At 43.7% G+C, this 15971-nt stretch overlaps 1 protein-coding gene across 2 annotated transcripts in view; it reads left to right on the top strand.

Moving 5' to 3' along the window:
* Positions 1-15271, top strand: part of LOC124038370 (transmembrane protein 150A-like) — a 31337-nt gene extending 16066 nt beyond the window's left edge. For both annotated transcript variants that reach the window (XM_046354178.1, XM_046354177.1), the window contains exons 3-8: positions 7203-7250; positions 7612-7674; positions 8004-8071; positions 9045-9175; positions 12999-13176; positions 13579-15271. In XM_046354178.1, coding sequence (XP_046210134.1) covers positions 7203-7250; positions 7612-7674; positions 8004-8071; positions 9045-9175; positions 12999-13176; positions 13579-13766 — 676 coding nt within the window. In that variant the 3' untranslated portion in view covers positions 13767-15271. The remainder of the gene's footprint in view (positions 1-7202; positions 7251-7611; positions 7675-8003; positions 8072-9044; positions 9176-12998; positions 13177-13578) is intronic.
* Positions 15272-15971: the final 700 nt, after the last annotated feature.

The raw sequence follows: 15971 nt of genomic DNA, 5'->3' as shown, positions 1-15971 counted from the left end.
TACATATTCGTCGCCAGACCCACTGGCTCCAGGTCATCTACAAGTCCATGCTAGGTAAAGCTCCGCCTTATCTCAGTTCACTGGTCACGATGGCAACACCCATCCGTAGCACGCGCTCCAGCAGGTGTATCTCACTGATCATCCCTAAAGCCAACACCTCATTTGGCCGCCTTTCGTTCCAATTCTCTGCTGCCTGTGACTGGAACGAATTGCAAAAAATTGCTGAAGTTGGAGACTTTGTCTCCCTCACCAACTTCAAACATCTGCTATCTGAGCAGCTAACCGATCACTGCAGCTGTACATAGTCTATCGGCAAATAGCCCACCCATTTTTACCTACCTCATCCCCATACTGTTTTTATTTATTTACTTTTCTGCTCTTTTGTACACCAATATCTCTACCTGTACATGACCATCTGATCATTTATCACTCCAGTGTTAATCTGCAAAATTGTAATTATTCGCCTACCTCATGCCTTTTGCACACAATGTATATAGACTCCCCCTTTTTTTCCCTATTGTGTTATTGACTTGTTAATTGTTTACTCCATGTGTAACTCTGTGTTGTCTGCTCACACTGCTATGCTTTATCTTGGCTAGGTCGCAGTTGCAAATGAGAACTTGTTCTCAACTAGCCTAACTGGTTAAATAAAGTGAAAGTGAATAAATAAAATAAAATAAAAAATGCAGGTTGCCTTAGTGTTCTTGGGCACAGGGACATGTTGAAAATGTCAGTGAAGACACCTGCCAGTTGGTCAGCACATGCCCGGAGCACACGTCCTGGTAATCCGTCTGGCCCCACGGCCTTGTGAATGTTGACCTGTTTAAAGGTCTTACTCACATCGGCTACGTAGAGCATGATCACACATTTGTCCGGAACAGCTGATGCTCTCAGGCATGCATTAGTGTTGCTTGCCCCGAAGCAAGCATAGAAGTGATTTAGCTCGTCTGGTAGGCTCGTGTCATTGGGCAGCTCACGGCTGTGCTTCCCTTTGTAGTCTGTAATAGTTTGTAAGTCCTGCCACATAAGACGAGAGTCGGAGCCGGTGTAGTACGATTCAATTTTAGCCCTGTTTTGACGCTTTGCCATTTTTGATGGTTCGTCGGAGGGCAAAGCAGGATTTCTTATAAGCTTCCGGGTTAGAGTCCTGCACCTTGAAAGCGGCAGCTCTACCCTTTAGCTCAGTGCGAATGTTGCCTGTAATCCATGGCTTCTGGTTGGAGTATGGCTCTACACCATTAGAGCGAGACCAGCTGCGCTTGGCCCGCGACTGGAAAATGCTAGCTGACATTGGCCGGCAACTTGTGTTTCCTCCGGAGATCGCAACCACCACCCTAAGACCTGACATGGTGCTCTGGTCCCGTTCACTCAATAAGGTCTTCATCATTGAGCTCACAGTACCCTGGGAAAACTCAGTAGATGAGGCTTATGAGCGAAAACATCTGCGCTATGCTGATCTAGCTGCCGAAGCACGGCATCATGGCTGGAACACAGAAGTCCGACCAGTGGAGGTGGGCTGCAGAGGTTTTGTGGCAACATCTACAACCAGACTGCTTAGAGACCTGGGAATTAAGGGCCAGAGCCAGCGTTCGGCAATCAAAGCTGTATCAGAGGCGGCAGAAGGCAGCAGTCAGTGGCTCTGGATGAAGAGGAAAGACCCCAGCTGGGCCCCGAAGTGAGAGGGCCAGGAGGTATGCGGTCAACAATGATTGACTCAGGGAGGAGGACGCCCCTGCCATGCATAGTCCCATGGGATGTTTGCTATCAACAACAAGGCAACTCCTATGACTAATTGGGAATGGGACGCAAGCGTAGGATTGATCACCCTGTCGCTGGCCGCCTTTGAGGAGGGTGTATAGTGTGAAAGGCCGAAACACCCTAGGAACCAAAGGTACACTACTGACGATGCGCTCCCCAAATTTCACCACGCTCACTGTTCATTAACTCTTGGAAGTGCTTGCACAAAGGATAGTAACATCTCATCCTGTGTTCTTGGAATCATATGTACAGTTACTGTGGGGACTACGTCATCAATGCACTTATTGATGAAGCCAGTGACTGATGTGGTGTACTCCTATGCCATCGGAAGAATCCCGGAACATATTCCAGTCTGTGATAGTAAAACAGTCCTGTTGTTTAGCATCTGCTTCATCTGACCGAGTCACTGGTGCTTCCTGCTTTAATTTTTGCTTGGAATCAGGAGGATAGAATTATGGTCAGATTTGCTAAATGGAGGGCAAGGGAGAGCTTTGTACGTGTGAGTGTGGAGTAAAGGTGGTTTAGAGTTTTTTTTCCCTCTGGTTGCACATTTAACATGCTGATAGAAATTGGGTAAAACTGATTTGGGTAAAACATGGCTTACTGGGAAGACGCTATCCAGGGTGGTGCAGCCAACGGGTTTCTCCACGCATCGCGCCGACAGAAACAAACATCTCTCTGGTAAGAAGAGTGGCGGGGGCGTATGCCTCATGACTAACGGGACATGATGTGATGAAGGAAACATACAGGAACTTAAATCCTTCTGTTCACCTGATTTAGAATTCCTCACAATCAAATGTAGACCGCATTATCTTCCAAGAGAATTCTCTTCGATTATAATCACAGCCGTATATATCCCCCCCCCAAGCAGACACATCGATGGCTCTGAACGAACTTTATTTAACTCTTTGCAAACTGGAAAACATTTATCCGGAGGCTGCATTCATTGTAGCTGGGGATTTTAACAAAGCCAATCTGAAAACAAGACTCTCTAAATTTTATCAGCATATCGATTGCGCAACCAGGGGTGGTAAAACCTTGGATCATTGTTACTCTAACTTCCGCGACGCATATAAGGCCCTGCCCCGCCCCCCTTTCGGAAAAGCTGACCACGACTCCATTTAGCTGATCCCTGCCTACAGGCAGAAATTAAAACAAGAGGCTCCCACGCTGAGGTCTGTCCAACGCTGGTCAGACCAAGCTGACTCTACACTCCAAGACTGCTTCCATCACGTGGACTGGGACATGTTTCGTATTGCGTCAGATGGGAATATTGACGAATACGCTGATTCGGTGTGCGAGTTCATTAGAACGTGCGTCGAAGATGTCGTTCCCATAGCAACGATAAAAACATTCCCTAACCAGAAACCGTGGATTGATGGCAGCATTCGCGTGAAACTGAAAGCGCGAACCACTGCTTTTAATCAGGGCAAGGTGTCTGGCAACATGACGGAATACAAACAGTGCAGCTATTCCCTCCGCAAGGCTATTAAACAAGCTAAGCGTCAGTACAGAGACAAAGTGGAATCTCAATTCAATGGCTCAGACACAAGAGGCATGTGGCAGGGTCTACAGTCAATCACGGACTACAAGATGAAATCCAGCCCGGTCACGGACCAGGATGTCTTGCTCCCAGGCAGACTAAATAACTTTTTTGCCCGCTTTGAGGACAATACAGTGCCACTGACACGGCCTGCAACGGAAACATACGGTCTCTCCTTCACTGCAGCCGAGGTGAGTAAGACATTTAAACGTGTTAACCCTCGCAAGGCTGCAGGCCCAGACGGTATCCCCAGCCGCGCCCTCAGAGCATGCGCAGACCAGCTGGCCGGTGTGTTTACGGACATATTCAATCAATCCCTATACCAGTCTGCTGTTCCCACATGCTTCAAGAGGGCCACCATTGTTCCTGTTCCCAAGAAAGCTAAGGTAACTGAGCTAAACGACTACCGCCCCGTAGCACTCACTTCCGTCATCATGAAGTGCTTTGAGAGACTAGTCAAGGACCATATCACCTCCACCCTTCCTGACACCCTAGACCCACTCCAATTTGCTTACCGCCCAAATAGGTCCACAGACGATGCAATCTCAACCACACTGCACACTGCCCTAACCCACCTGGACAAGAGGAATACCTATGTGAGAATGCTGTTCATCGACTACAGCTCGGCATTCAACACCATAGTACCCTCCAAGCTCGAGATCCTGGGTCTCGACCCCGCCCTGTGCAACTGGGTACTGGACTTCCTGACGGGCCGCCCCCAGGTGGTGAGGGTAGGCAACAACATCTCCTCCCCGCTGATCCTCAACACGGGGGCACCACAAGGGTGCGTTCTGAGCCCTCTCCTGTACTCCCTGTTCACCCACGACTGCGTGGCCACGCACGCCTCCAACTCAATCATCAAGTTTGCGGATGACACAACAGTGGTAGGCTTGATTACCAACAACGACGAGACGGCCTACAGGGAGGAGGTGAGGGCCCTCGGAGTGTGGTGTCAGGAAAATAACCTCACACTCAACGTCAACAAAACTAAGGAGATGATTGTGGACTTCAGGAAACAGCAGAGGGAACACCCCCCTATCCACATCGATGGAACAGTAGTGGAGAGGGTAGCTAGTTTTAAGTTCCTCGGCATACACATCACAGACAAACTGAATTGGTCCACTCACACTGACAGCGTCGTGAAGAAGGCGCAGCAGCGCCTATTCAACCTCAGGAGGCTGAAGAAATTCGGCTTGTCACCAAAAGCACTCACAAACTTCTACAGATGCACAATCGAGAGCATCCTGGCGGGCTGTATCACCGCCTGGTACGGCAACTGCTCTGCCCTCAACCGTAAGGCTCTCCAGAGGGTAGTGAGGACTGCACAACGCATCACCGGGGCAAACTACCTGCCCTCCAGGACACCTACACCACCCGTTGTTACAGGAAGGCCATAAAGATCATCAAGGACATCAACCACCCGAACCACTGCCTGTTCACCCCGCTATCATCCAGAAGGCGAGGTCAGTACAGGTGCATCAAAGCTGGGACCGAGAGACTGAAAAACAGCTTCTATCTCAAGGCCATCAGACTGATAAACAGCCACCACTAACATTGAGTGGCTGCTGCCAACACACTGTCATTGACACTGACCCAACTCCAGCCATTTTAATAATGGGAATTGATGGGAAATGATGTAAATATATCACTAGCCACTTTAAACAATGCTACCTTATATAATGTTACTTACCCTACATTATTCATCTCATATGCATATGTATATACTGTACTCTACATCATCGACTGCATCCTTATGTAACACATGTATCACTAGCCACTTTAACTATGCCACTTTGTTTACTTTGTCTACACACTCATCTCATATGTATATACTGTACTCGATACCATCTACTGTATGCTGCTCTGTACCTTCACTCATTCATATATCCTTATGTACATGTTCCTTATCCCCTTACACTGTGTATAAGACAGTTTTGGAATTGTTAGTTAGATTACTTGTTGGTTATCACTGCATTGTCGGAACTAGAAGCACAAGCATTTCGCTACACTCGCATTAACATCTGCTAACCATGTGTATGTGACAAATAAAATTTGATTTTGATTTGATTTAAGTTTCCCTGCATTAAAGTCCCCAGCCACTAGGAGCGCCGCCTCTGGATCAGTTGTGGCAGCTTTGCGTGATGTATTGTTGTCTTTACCGTCTTGCCCTTTGTGGTGTTGTCTGTGCCCAATAATGTTAGTAACCTGTTTTGTACTGCTACCATGTTGTGCTGCTGCCATGTTATGCCCATCCCCCATGACCGCAGGAGGCCTTTTGGTTGGCCATCATTGTAAATTAGCATTAGTTCTTAACTGACTTGCCTAGTTAAATAAAGGTTCAATAAATAAAATGTCGCTTCGTGGCTAGGGCCGACCCTGAACAAAACTTTCCAGAAAGAAAGTCCCATGCTGATACTAAATATTTTTATTCGGTTGAGTTATCGTTTAAGATACCTGTAGAGCCAGAGCCACCACCTTACACCCCACCTCACAACGTGCAAAATATAAACCAATTGTTTCACTGATTCATACATTGTGAGACATTTTATTTAACCTTCATGCTAATAATATTCTAATGACCTCCAACTGTGTACTCTTGCTTAGTCACACTCATCAGTTCCTGGTTACCCATTGTACCCATTGTACCTCTAAAGATTATCAGTGTTTTATTATGCGAGCGTACTGTATATCATATTGTAAATTGAGGGTGAGTACATATTGTAAGTTGAGGGTGAGTACAAGTGGATGGATGACTTTTCTGTAGGCGCAAAGCCTAGATGGAGACGGATAACTATTTAGCAGCTTTAAAGGTCAAACCACATTGAACACCATCAGCAACCACACTAGAACTGACTGTCACTTTCTGTTTCAATAAAGCATATAAAGCATACAATTAATGCATTGGCCAATAAGAAAACAGGTAATTAGTTACTAGGTAAAGAATTAGGTAAACAGTTATTTCCTAAAAGAGCGATTCACCACATGTACTGTAAGCAATGTGTATAAAGGCCAAAGGGAACAGGTTATTTAAGTTTGACAAAATATAAATGCTCATAAAAATAAAAACATTTTTTATTTCACCTTTATTTAACCAGGTAGGCTAGTTGAAGTTCTCATTTACAACTGCGACCTGGCCAAGTTAAAGCATAGCAGTGTGAACAGACAACAACACAGAGTTACACATGAAGTAAACAATTAACAAGTCAATAACACAGTAGAAAAAAAGAGTCTATATACATTGTGTGCAAAAGGCATGAGGAGGTAGGCGAATAATTAAAATTTTGCAGATTAACACTGGAGTGATAAATGATCAGATGGTCATGTGCAGGTAGAGATACTGGTGTGCAAAAGAGCATAAAAATAAATAAATAAAAACAATATGGGGATGAGGTAGGTAAATTGGGTGGGCTATTTACTGATAGACTATGTACAGCTGCAGCGATCGGTTAGCTGCTCAGATAGCAGATGTTTGAAGTTGGTGAGGGAAATAAAAGTCTCCAACTTCAGCGATTTTTGCAATTTGTTCCAGTCACAGGCACCAGAGAACTGGAACGAAATGCTGCCAAATTAGGTGTTGGCTTTAGGGATGATCAGTGAGATCATGTGTGTAACAGTGATAACACCAAGTAAAACTGAAATGATAACTTAAAAACACAAAATATAAATATTCATTAACAAACTTATAGCTTATTAGACACATTTACACCTGCTGGAGCACGTGCTACGAGTGGGTGTTGCCATCGTGACCAGTGAACTGAGAAGGCGGAGCTTTATGAGCTTTAAATAATTATGCTCATAAAATAATTAGTACAATATTATACATTGAAAAAACATACGCCCTAACATAGATAATTATGCACTTCAATCATATCAAATGGGTGTGTTTGTTTTGTTGTTTCAGGTATGGCCTGGCATACAGCTATGACCATGTGTGTTCCCTCAACAACTGGTACGTTGTGCTCTGTCTGTGAGAATTCCTACAGACCATTGTGAATGGTTATCTCAGCCAATTCTATGTCAATGAAATACATTGCTTTAATGTAACACAAGCATATTTATAAAGCAGTATTGTTCAACACAAGTCCTGGAGATAGACAGGGTGTCCAGTCTCCTCGTTTTATCCCAGCACCAACACACCTGATTAAATTAATGCACTAATCATCAACTTGATTAGTTGAATCAGGTGTGTTGCTGCTATTGGGTTGGAACAAACGCCTGCACACCCTGTAGCCCTCCAAGACCAAGGGTGAAAACCACTGCATACTGTATAGGAAGGTCTGTAACCATGATTATTTCCCCTCTGTCTTCAGGGCCCCCGGGAACTCCTGCGGAAACAATACAACTATGGCATGTTGTCAAGTTCCCACCATAAGGTAACCATAGACCACTATACCAAGGCTGGGGTCAATTAACAGAATTTAATCTCAGTGAAGAAAATGAAGAAAATAATTGAAATTACAGTAAAAAATTAATACAAATACTTACTGACAATACATTTTTTGAAACAGACTTTAATTTTTAAGTTTATCAATTTAAATTGAATTTAACATTGAATTAGAATTTGAACTTTAACTCTGTTCCATTCACATCAGAACACTTAGTCAGCTTTTTGACAGACATTCCTAGAATGTTTTCTGTCACTGGGGAATTTCAGTATTGTTTGAAATAATTGTTTCTTACACATGCTTTGGCCTTGTTGCAGCACGAGTGGAACAAGGTCACCAGAAAACTCTTTGTTCACAGCCACCATCAATGCTGCTTCATTTCTGTGTAAGCTTACCTCTGTGACTGTGCAGATTACCCACTCTATACATACACAAGTCAACCTGGATCTCTATGCACTATGCAGATGTCTATACTGACACAAAGATGAGAGTGTGCGAGTATGTGCTCATAATGTTGTAATGTAATGGGAGAATCATGAGTTGTCATACGGGTTAGGGTTGGGTTTGGCCAGCCAGGAAGTCCTTCTCCAAACGCGCTCTAGCAACTCCCGTGGCACACGGTCGCCAAGAGTACGGTGTTTTCTGTGACACATTGATGTGGCTGGCTACCGGGTTAAACGGGCAGTGTGTCAAGAAGTCGTGTGGCTTGGCGGGGTTGTGTGTCAGGGACACGCGGCTCTCGACCATCGCCTCTCCGAGTCCGTACGGGAGTTGCAGCGATGGGACAAGACTGTAACTACCAATTGGATACTACAAAATTGAGGAGAAAAAGTGGTGAAAGTACCAAAAAATGACAATAAATATAAAAGGGTTTGGTGTATCATATTTAGGGCCCTGTGTTTTGGATAATCATGTCACATGACCTGGATTTGAACCTTTATTTAAAGCTTTTTCATCAAACTGTCCCCTTTTCTTTTTTATATCAGATGGTCCAGCACCATCCTCAGACAATTGCTTATATTTTTTGTTGAATTCTTGTTTCTGGAAAAGGCTTAAAATGAAGGTTCAAATCCAGGTCATATGACATGATTAACCAAAGCACAGGGCCCTAGTCATATTTCATATCAAATGTGTTGCTTGTCCTGCTAGATACATTTTTTTTTCCAGAAAGAAAAGTTATTACGAGTTGATTGTCATTGTTGTGTTATTGAATAATAATCATATAATCACATGGTTTTAGATCAGATGGGATGTTGCACCGATTGTATAAACATGTAATAAACATCTTATGAACATTTGATCAAATATACTGTTATAGGTGCATTATAATATCAATATTTTTACTCTCTCCTCCTTAGTTATGGTGTTCTGTATCTTCCACCATGCTCACATCTTGGAGAGGAACCGTGTCCACTCCATGCTCAGTAGAATCGCCCTGGTGTTTGGTGGAGTGGCAGCCGTCGGGGCCTTCGTGGCTGGGAACTGCAATGTTAGTACTTCATGTATTACAAACAGTAAATATAATATATGCCATTTAGTAGACACTTTTATCCAAAGTAACTTACAGGCGATTTAGGCCTGCGCGGCTGGCTACACTGTACACAACGATGCAGAGAAGAAAAATAATAATAATGGAGCTATATACAGGGAGGACCAAAACCAGTTCAAGTTGCAGGGGTACGAGGTATTTGAAGTAGATATGTAGTTATCATCTATCCTAAGTGACTAGTCATCAGGATAGATGATAATAATAAGAATAAAATAAAGAACAGAGTACAGCAGCACATGATTAGTGCAAAAGTGTGTGTATGTGTGTGTGTTTGTCAATGGAGGCTGGTGGGAGGAGCTATAGGAGGATGGGCTCATTGTAGTGGTTGGAATGAGTATGTGAGTGAGTATACATATGCATATGTAGTGTATGTGAATGTGTGGGGTTTTTATGTGAGAGTGGTAGTGTGTGTGTGTGTATATGTACACCACCCTGTTCACAAAAATGGTTTGCTCCTACAGACAGTGAGTCACGTCGACGTGGCATGCTATATAAATCAGGCAGACAAACATTGAGGCATTCAGTTACAGTTTGATTGAATGTTGGAATGGGCAAAACGAGTGACCGAAGCGACATTCAGCATGGTATGATCGTCAATGCCAGGCTCGCCGGTTCCAGTATCTCAGAAACGGCTGGCCTTCTGGGCTTTTCAGGCACGACAGTGTCAAGGGTTTACAGAGAACTGTGGGACAAATGGAAAAACATCCAGTCGCCGGCAGTCCTGTGGGCGAAAGGAGCTTGTTGATAAGAGGTCGAAGGAGAATGGCAAGAATCGTTCAAGCTAACAGGCGGGTCATAACCAGGCAAATAACGGCGCAATACAGCAGTGGTGTACAGAACCGCATCTCGGAAAGCACAACTCATCGGTCCTTGTCACGGATGGGCTATTGCAGCAGACGACCGCACTAGATTCCACTCCTATCAGCTGTCAACACCCCAATTGTGTTTGTACATTTCCTCAGACAATTGAGCAAGTGTGAAGAGACCGCAGAAGAAGCTCCAGTGGGTACACCAACACTGGACAATTGTGGAAAAACATTGCCTGGTCCGACAAATCCCAGTTCATGTTTTGCGTCATGCTGATGGCAGAGTCAGGATTTGGGGTAAGCAGCATGAGTCTGTGGACCCATCTTGCCAGGTGTCAACGGTATAGACTGGTGGCAGTGGTGTAATGATGTGGGGAATGTTGTTCTGGCACTCGTTAGGGCTCTTGATACCAACAGAGCAACGTTTCCATGCCCCAAATAATTCAGGCTGTCCTGGGGGCAAAGGGGGTCCGACCCGGTACTAAATGGATACACCTAATAAACTGGACACTGAGTGTATAGTCTTGTGAGTGCTGTCTTGGAGCCTATTGTTCTGAGAGCCGTTGCTCCGGTACCATTTGCCGGACGGTAGCAGAGTGAACAGTCTATGCCCTGGGTGGTTGGAGTCTTTGGCAATTTTTCGGGCTTTCCTCTGACACCGCCTGATACAGTATAGAGGTTGTGGAAGGCAGGGAGTTCGGCCCCAATGATGTACTGGGCTGTCGGCACCAGTGCCACCCTCTAGCACTTTGCGGTCGAGGGAGGTGCATTTGCCATACCAAGCGGTGATGCAGCCAGTTCCCATGGTCAGACGTTGCATGCATCAACCAATGGCTGTGTGCCATGTAATCGACTGTGTCATCGTCTGACAGATTTGAGGGGATTCGATTAATCTGGCTCGGGCACCCGGGTAGGCGTGTTTTGCACCATTCTTTTTGGAACCGGGCTAACTCCCAGGTGTGAGCCAGGTGCCACATTCAAAGCCCAAGGCGAAGTTGACTCAAAACAAAAGTGAAGTAATAATGAGTAGGATTCTGTGTTTTCACATGCAAAAGTGAAAAAACGCTTAATCTGCCCAAATTCAAACATACTGTATATTTTATGGAAAAGAGGAGATGTATGTTTCTGGACGATACACCATGCTGCCTGGCTGACAACATGACAGAGTGGCATAGATTCCTGAGAAGGGAGCTCCTCCCTCTCCGCTTTTGCAGGCCATAGACTGGTGTGTGCCCTGCGGCTCAGCATAATCCAATCCGCCCATTGCTAGAATTTAGGATGTGATTAGCTGATACTTAAAATAACTATCCAGTCATTGTAAGATCTGGCATGCATCAGCAACACCTGGGCAGAGGAACACACCAAAAGTCTGTATAGGTCAAAAAATGGGAGATGTCGTGACCTGTGCCCTTAAGGTCGTACTGCCTTAGTTAGCGACCGGGAATCATACATACACCTATTAAGTTGAACGGTACGACGTTTCCGTTTGTCTCTAGAGCTGCCACAAAGACACATTCAGAACAGAGAGGAAAAGGCAAAGCGAGAGGGTTTACTCTGCCCAAAATCTGTCCACATTAAGCAGATCATGAATTATACTAAACAAAAATATAAACGTAACATGCAATAATGTATTTTACTGAGTTACAGTTCATATAAGGAAATCAGTACATTTAAATAAATTCATTAGGCCCTAATCTATGGATTTCACATGACTGGGCAAGAGCGCAGCCATGGGTGGGCATAGAGCCACCCACCTGGGAGCCAGGCCCAGCCAATCAGAATGAGTTTTTCTCCACAAAGGGCTTTATTACAGAGAGAAATATGCCCCAGCATCCACTCAGACGATCCAGAAGGTGAAGATGCCGGATGTGGAGGTTCTGGGCTGACATGGTTACACATGATCTGTGGTTGTGAGGCCAGTTGGACGTACTGACAAATTCTTTAAAATGACGTTGGAGTGGTTTATGATAGAAAAATGAACATTCAATTCTCGGGCAACAGCTCTGGTGGACAATCCTGCAGTCAGCATGCCAATTACACGCTTCCTCAAAACTTTAGACTTCTGTGGTATTGTCTTGTGTGACAAAACTGCACATTTTAGAGTGGCTTTTTATTGCACCCACCCCAGCAGAAGGTGCATCTGTGTAATGATCATGCAGTTTAATCAGCTTCTTGATATGCCACACCTGTCAAGTGGATTGATTATTTTGGCAAAGGAGAAATGCTCACTAACAGGGTTATAAAGAAAGTTGTGGTCCAAATTTGCAAGAAATACGCTTTTTGTGCATATGGAACATTTCTGGGCTCTTTTATTTCAGCTCATAAAACATTGGACCAACACTTTACATGTTACGTTTATATTTTTGTTCAGTATATTAAGCAAGTAAGGAGTTTTTGTATAGTGGCAATGAGTGTCAAATTTAGTCAAGATAAAAATGTGTTGCTATTTTCATACGTGAGGCTTATTTGATCTAATACAAGTTTCATTATGCTTAGGTTGTTACTAGTGTACTGGTATAAGTGTGATGCACGTGACATCCTAGCAACTTTGAGAAAAAACACTTATCGGAGTTGTCCCTGTTGAAATTCAGGACAGTCTATGCATATTCATTAGGCTAGCATAGCATCTCACTTTCCATTGAATATAGGCGGTTGACATCAACACCTCTCACCAAATATTCCAAAAAGTATTAAAATAACGAGATGTATCCACCAATCCAAAGAGAGGAAGAGGCAGGAGCTTGACAGCAGAGGTTCCTAGAATGTTCTCTGTAACACAAACATATCCATCATTGAGGAATTGTATTGAGGAATTGAGTATTGTGTGGCATAATGGTTTCTTAGAAGTGTTTTGGCTTTGCCATTTGCAGCTAGAATAGTTAAATGGAACCTTGTCTTAAGCCTCTCCTCTATCCTAGGTACCTAATACTAACTGTAACCTGTCCTCTCTCCTCCAGCCCGAGTACCTAACACTGGCCCATTACCTGGGGGCTGCGGTAAGCTTCCTGTGTATCTGTTTCTACAGCCTGCTCCTCACGGTGCTCACAGGGAAGTGTGTTCTGACCCGGATGGAGTGGTTCCTCTACCCAGCACGGGTCATGTCTACTGCGGTCCAAATCATTGTCACTATTGGCTGTATCCTTTCACTTGCTCTGATGAACACTATAAGCCTTACCCCTGAACCCTGACCGTATAACCCCTGAACCTATTAAATTCTGCTGGGTGTGCATACACTCAGGAGAATTAGAGACGACACAATGCAAGAGTAAATATATAAGAACGGGAGTGTCCTCTTCCATACGTCTTCAACTTTGCAAACGCTCACAGGCCCAGAAAGGCACAGGACGTTCTAGGTAGTAGTGGTATTTGATAACAACAAGATACCGTCCAGAACATTGACAGTGAGGTTGCCTATCTGTGTGTTTTGTCTGTTTACAGATGAGTAATGTTTGAACATCTTCAACGTTCCTTTGAACATATGCATAGGATTACTATTAACAACTACAGTTCTCCCTCCTTGACCTCTGACCACGACAGATGCAATCTTGTTTGTACAGGAGGAATACATGTACAAGCACTCAGCGGCCGTGTTTGAGTGGATACTGAGCGTCAACCTGGAGCTGTTTGAGCTCAGCTTCGCTGTTGAATTCTGTTTCTTCTCCTCCTCCATGTTGTGTACACTGCTGGGGAAGAAAGATGAGGAGAAGCCTATCCTTCTGGCCTGAGAAGATGTGATGCTACTGGGCTGGGGGACCTACTGTAAGAGACACTTGGGTCATGTGATGCATGAAATGGAAGAAAACGTTCCAAAATGGAGAGACCAGCTGGACTTGTCCATTAAGTGTCGGTTAAACAAAAATGTCACGTTGTGCCCTAATGAAATAAGCCAGTAGTTTACAAACTGTTCTATGTTGTGACTGATCTAAAGCTTGCGGAATTGGACCAACCAAGTAAAGGGAACAATTGTTTGTAACCGGTTCTGGCTGCGACCAAAAAATGAATCAGCTGAATCGTCCACGACCCACCGTTTGGGGAAACATTGACCTAGTGGCATCAAAGATGGGGATCAAACATAAAAACCTTTGATCTCTTTCTCAGACCAAGTCTTATTATTGAGGATGGTTTTTAATTTTTTAAATCGGGACTGAAATAATTTTTCTTATGCAAGCCCCTAAATACAAAACGAAAGATGAGTTATTCGGGTCACAACAAATCTAAGTATTTCTGAAAGCTTTGGAAAAGTAAAACTGTCCATCCTACAACTTTCATAGCCACTGATGGACCAATACCAGGACACCTTAGCATTTGAGTAGTAGTCACTGTAAGTACTAAAATCATTATTTCTATTCTCATGTTCTGAATTGATCAAGGTGAAATTTCCTATTTTATGGGCCATGGAGAATTGTGAACGATGTTATTCTTTCAATGTTTTGTCTATATGTCTAAACCGTAAAGTCTTCGGGGCATTACTATGCCCGTCAACAACAGAAAAAAGTTGTATAAAAAAATGGAACTGTCTGCAAAGTGATGTATTGAGGTGTAAATGTTGTGATGGAATCTGAGGCCAGTAATCTCTCGACAGCTGTAACATTCAAATGATGATCAAGTCATTTGGTTATTGGTGTGGAGATTAGAAGCCAGTGATGATTCTAAACCTTTGTGATAGAACAGGTAATGTGAAGGAGGCAGGAAATGCAGGCAGGTGTCTGTCTTTTGTGATAGATCATTCTGGAAAGCTTTTTGATGGCAGAACAGCTGGTTGTACAAGTTTTACTGCATACATGGCAGATGAGAGAAGAACCAGAACAAAAGCAATCCTTCATCCAGAAACAATCTAAATGAAAATGTTATGAGCAGAACAAATTTCTTAGCAAGGTATAATACTTTGTATTGGTTCCTTCCTTCTTATGTATCGGTCTCATTTTCTACTGCTTTTCTACAGTGTTCCTATTCAGGCATTTGTGCAACGATGATTCAGACTTGTTTACAACAACAATATATCATGGACTATATAGTTACATCTTAACAAAGTGGTACATAAATCAATAAATATATAACGAAATAGTGACAAACTGATGTTTACTAAGGGTAGAAATAAATAAAAGCATTTAGCCAAATTCAGTATGAAAATATCAACTTGGAAGGTTTCCTTAAAAGGCTCTTAATTTTTGGAGGCATTTCTTTTGCCAAGCGTAATTGAGTACTAAAACGTGTGTAAGATGAAATGTAATCATTGTTGTATTTGTGATTCCTCTGCAGGACTGTCCCTGATATCACACACTTTATGACAAGATCTAGTCGTCACATCCCTTAAGCTGTCATATCAGTGACGTGAAAACTTTTTTTGACAAGTTCAACCGCATTGTTTCCGCATCAACACACCTCACTCCAGGATCTGTCATGTGTTTATGTAATGCTCCAAAGGGGACAGTGTGTAGGCGGTTCATTATAGGTGTGTGTGTGTGGGGGGGGGGGGATGCAGGCAGGAGTCAGTGAAAAACATGTAATGTCAACATATCTAAGGGGAGTCTGACTTAGCTATTCCTGGGGTATACTGTACAGAGTTGGGGTCAATTCTGGGGTCAACCCTGATACTGTATATGAGTTGTGTCCACAAAAACATCCCCCTTGCCTCACTCATATGTGGAAACAAGTAGTGCTGACTCTTTACGCTTGCTCAATTGTCTGAGGAAATGTACAAACACAATGAATGTCAAAAACGTGCATGCCTCTGGAACACAAGTATTAAGTGTTCTTAGAACACAGGCATGACTCATATCAGTGGTGTTCGGTACAGTAGGTGTTGTCCCATCATTATATAATTAATATGGCATTGTGGGGTGTTAACAGTTATTGGCTCCCAGGTGGTATTTGCGTGGGGACAGGTGTGTACTGTAGGTGCACAGGTAACTCTGGTGGAGTTTGAACCG

This window comes from Oncorhynchus gorbuscha, linkage group LG06 (genome assembly GCF_021184085.1).
Source record: "Oncorhynchus gorbuscha isolate QuinsamMale2020 ecotype Even-year linkage group LG06, OgorEven_v1.0, whole genome shotgun sequence".
NCBI lineage: Eukaryota > Metazoa > Chordata > Actinopteri > Salmoniformes > Salmonidae > Oncorhynchus > Oncorhynchus gorbuscha.
The sequence above is the reverse complement of the archived record's forward strand: the minus strand, read 5'-3'. Positions and strand labels throughout refer to the sequence as shown.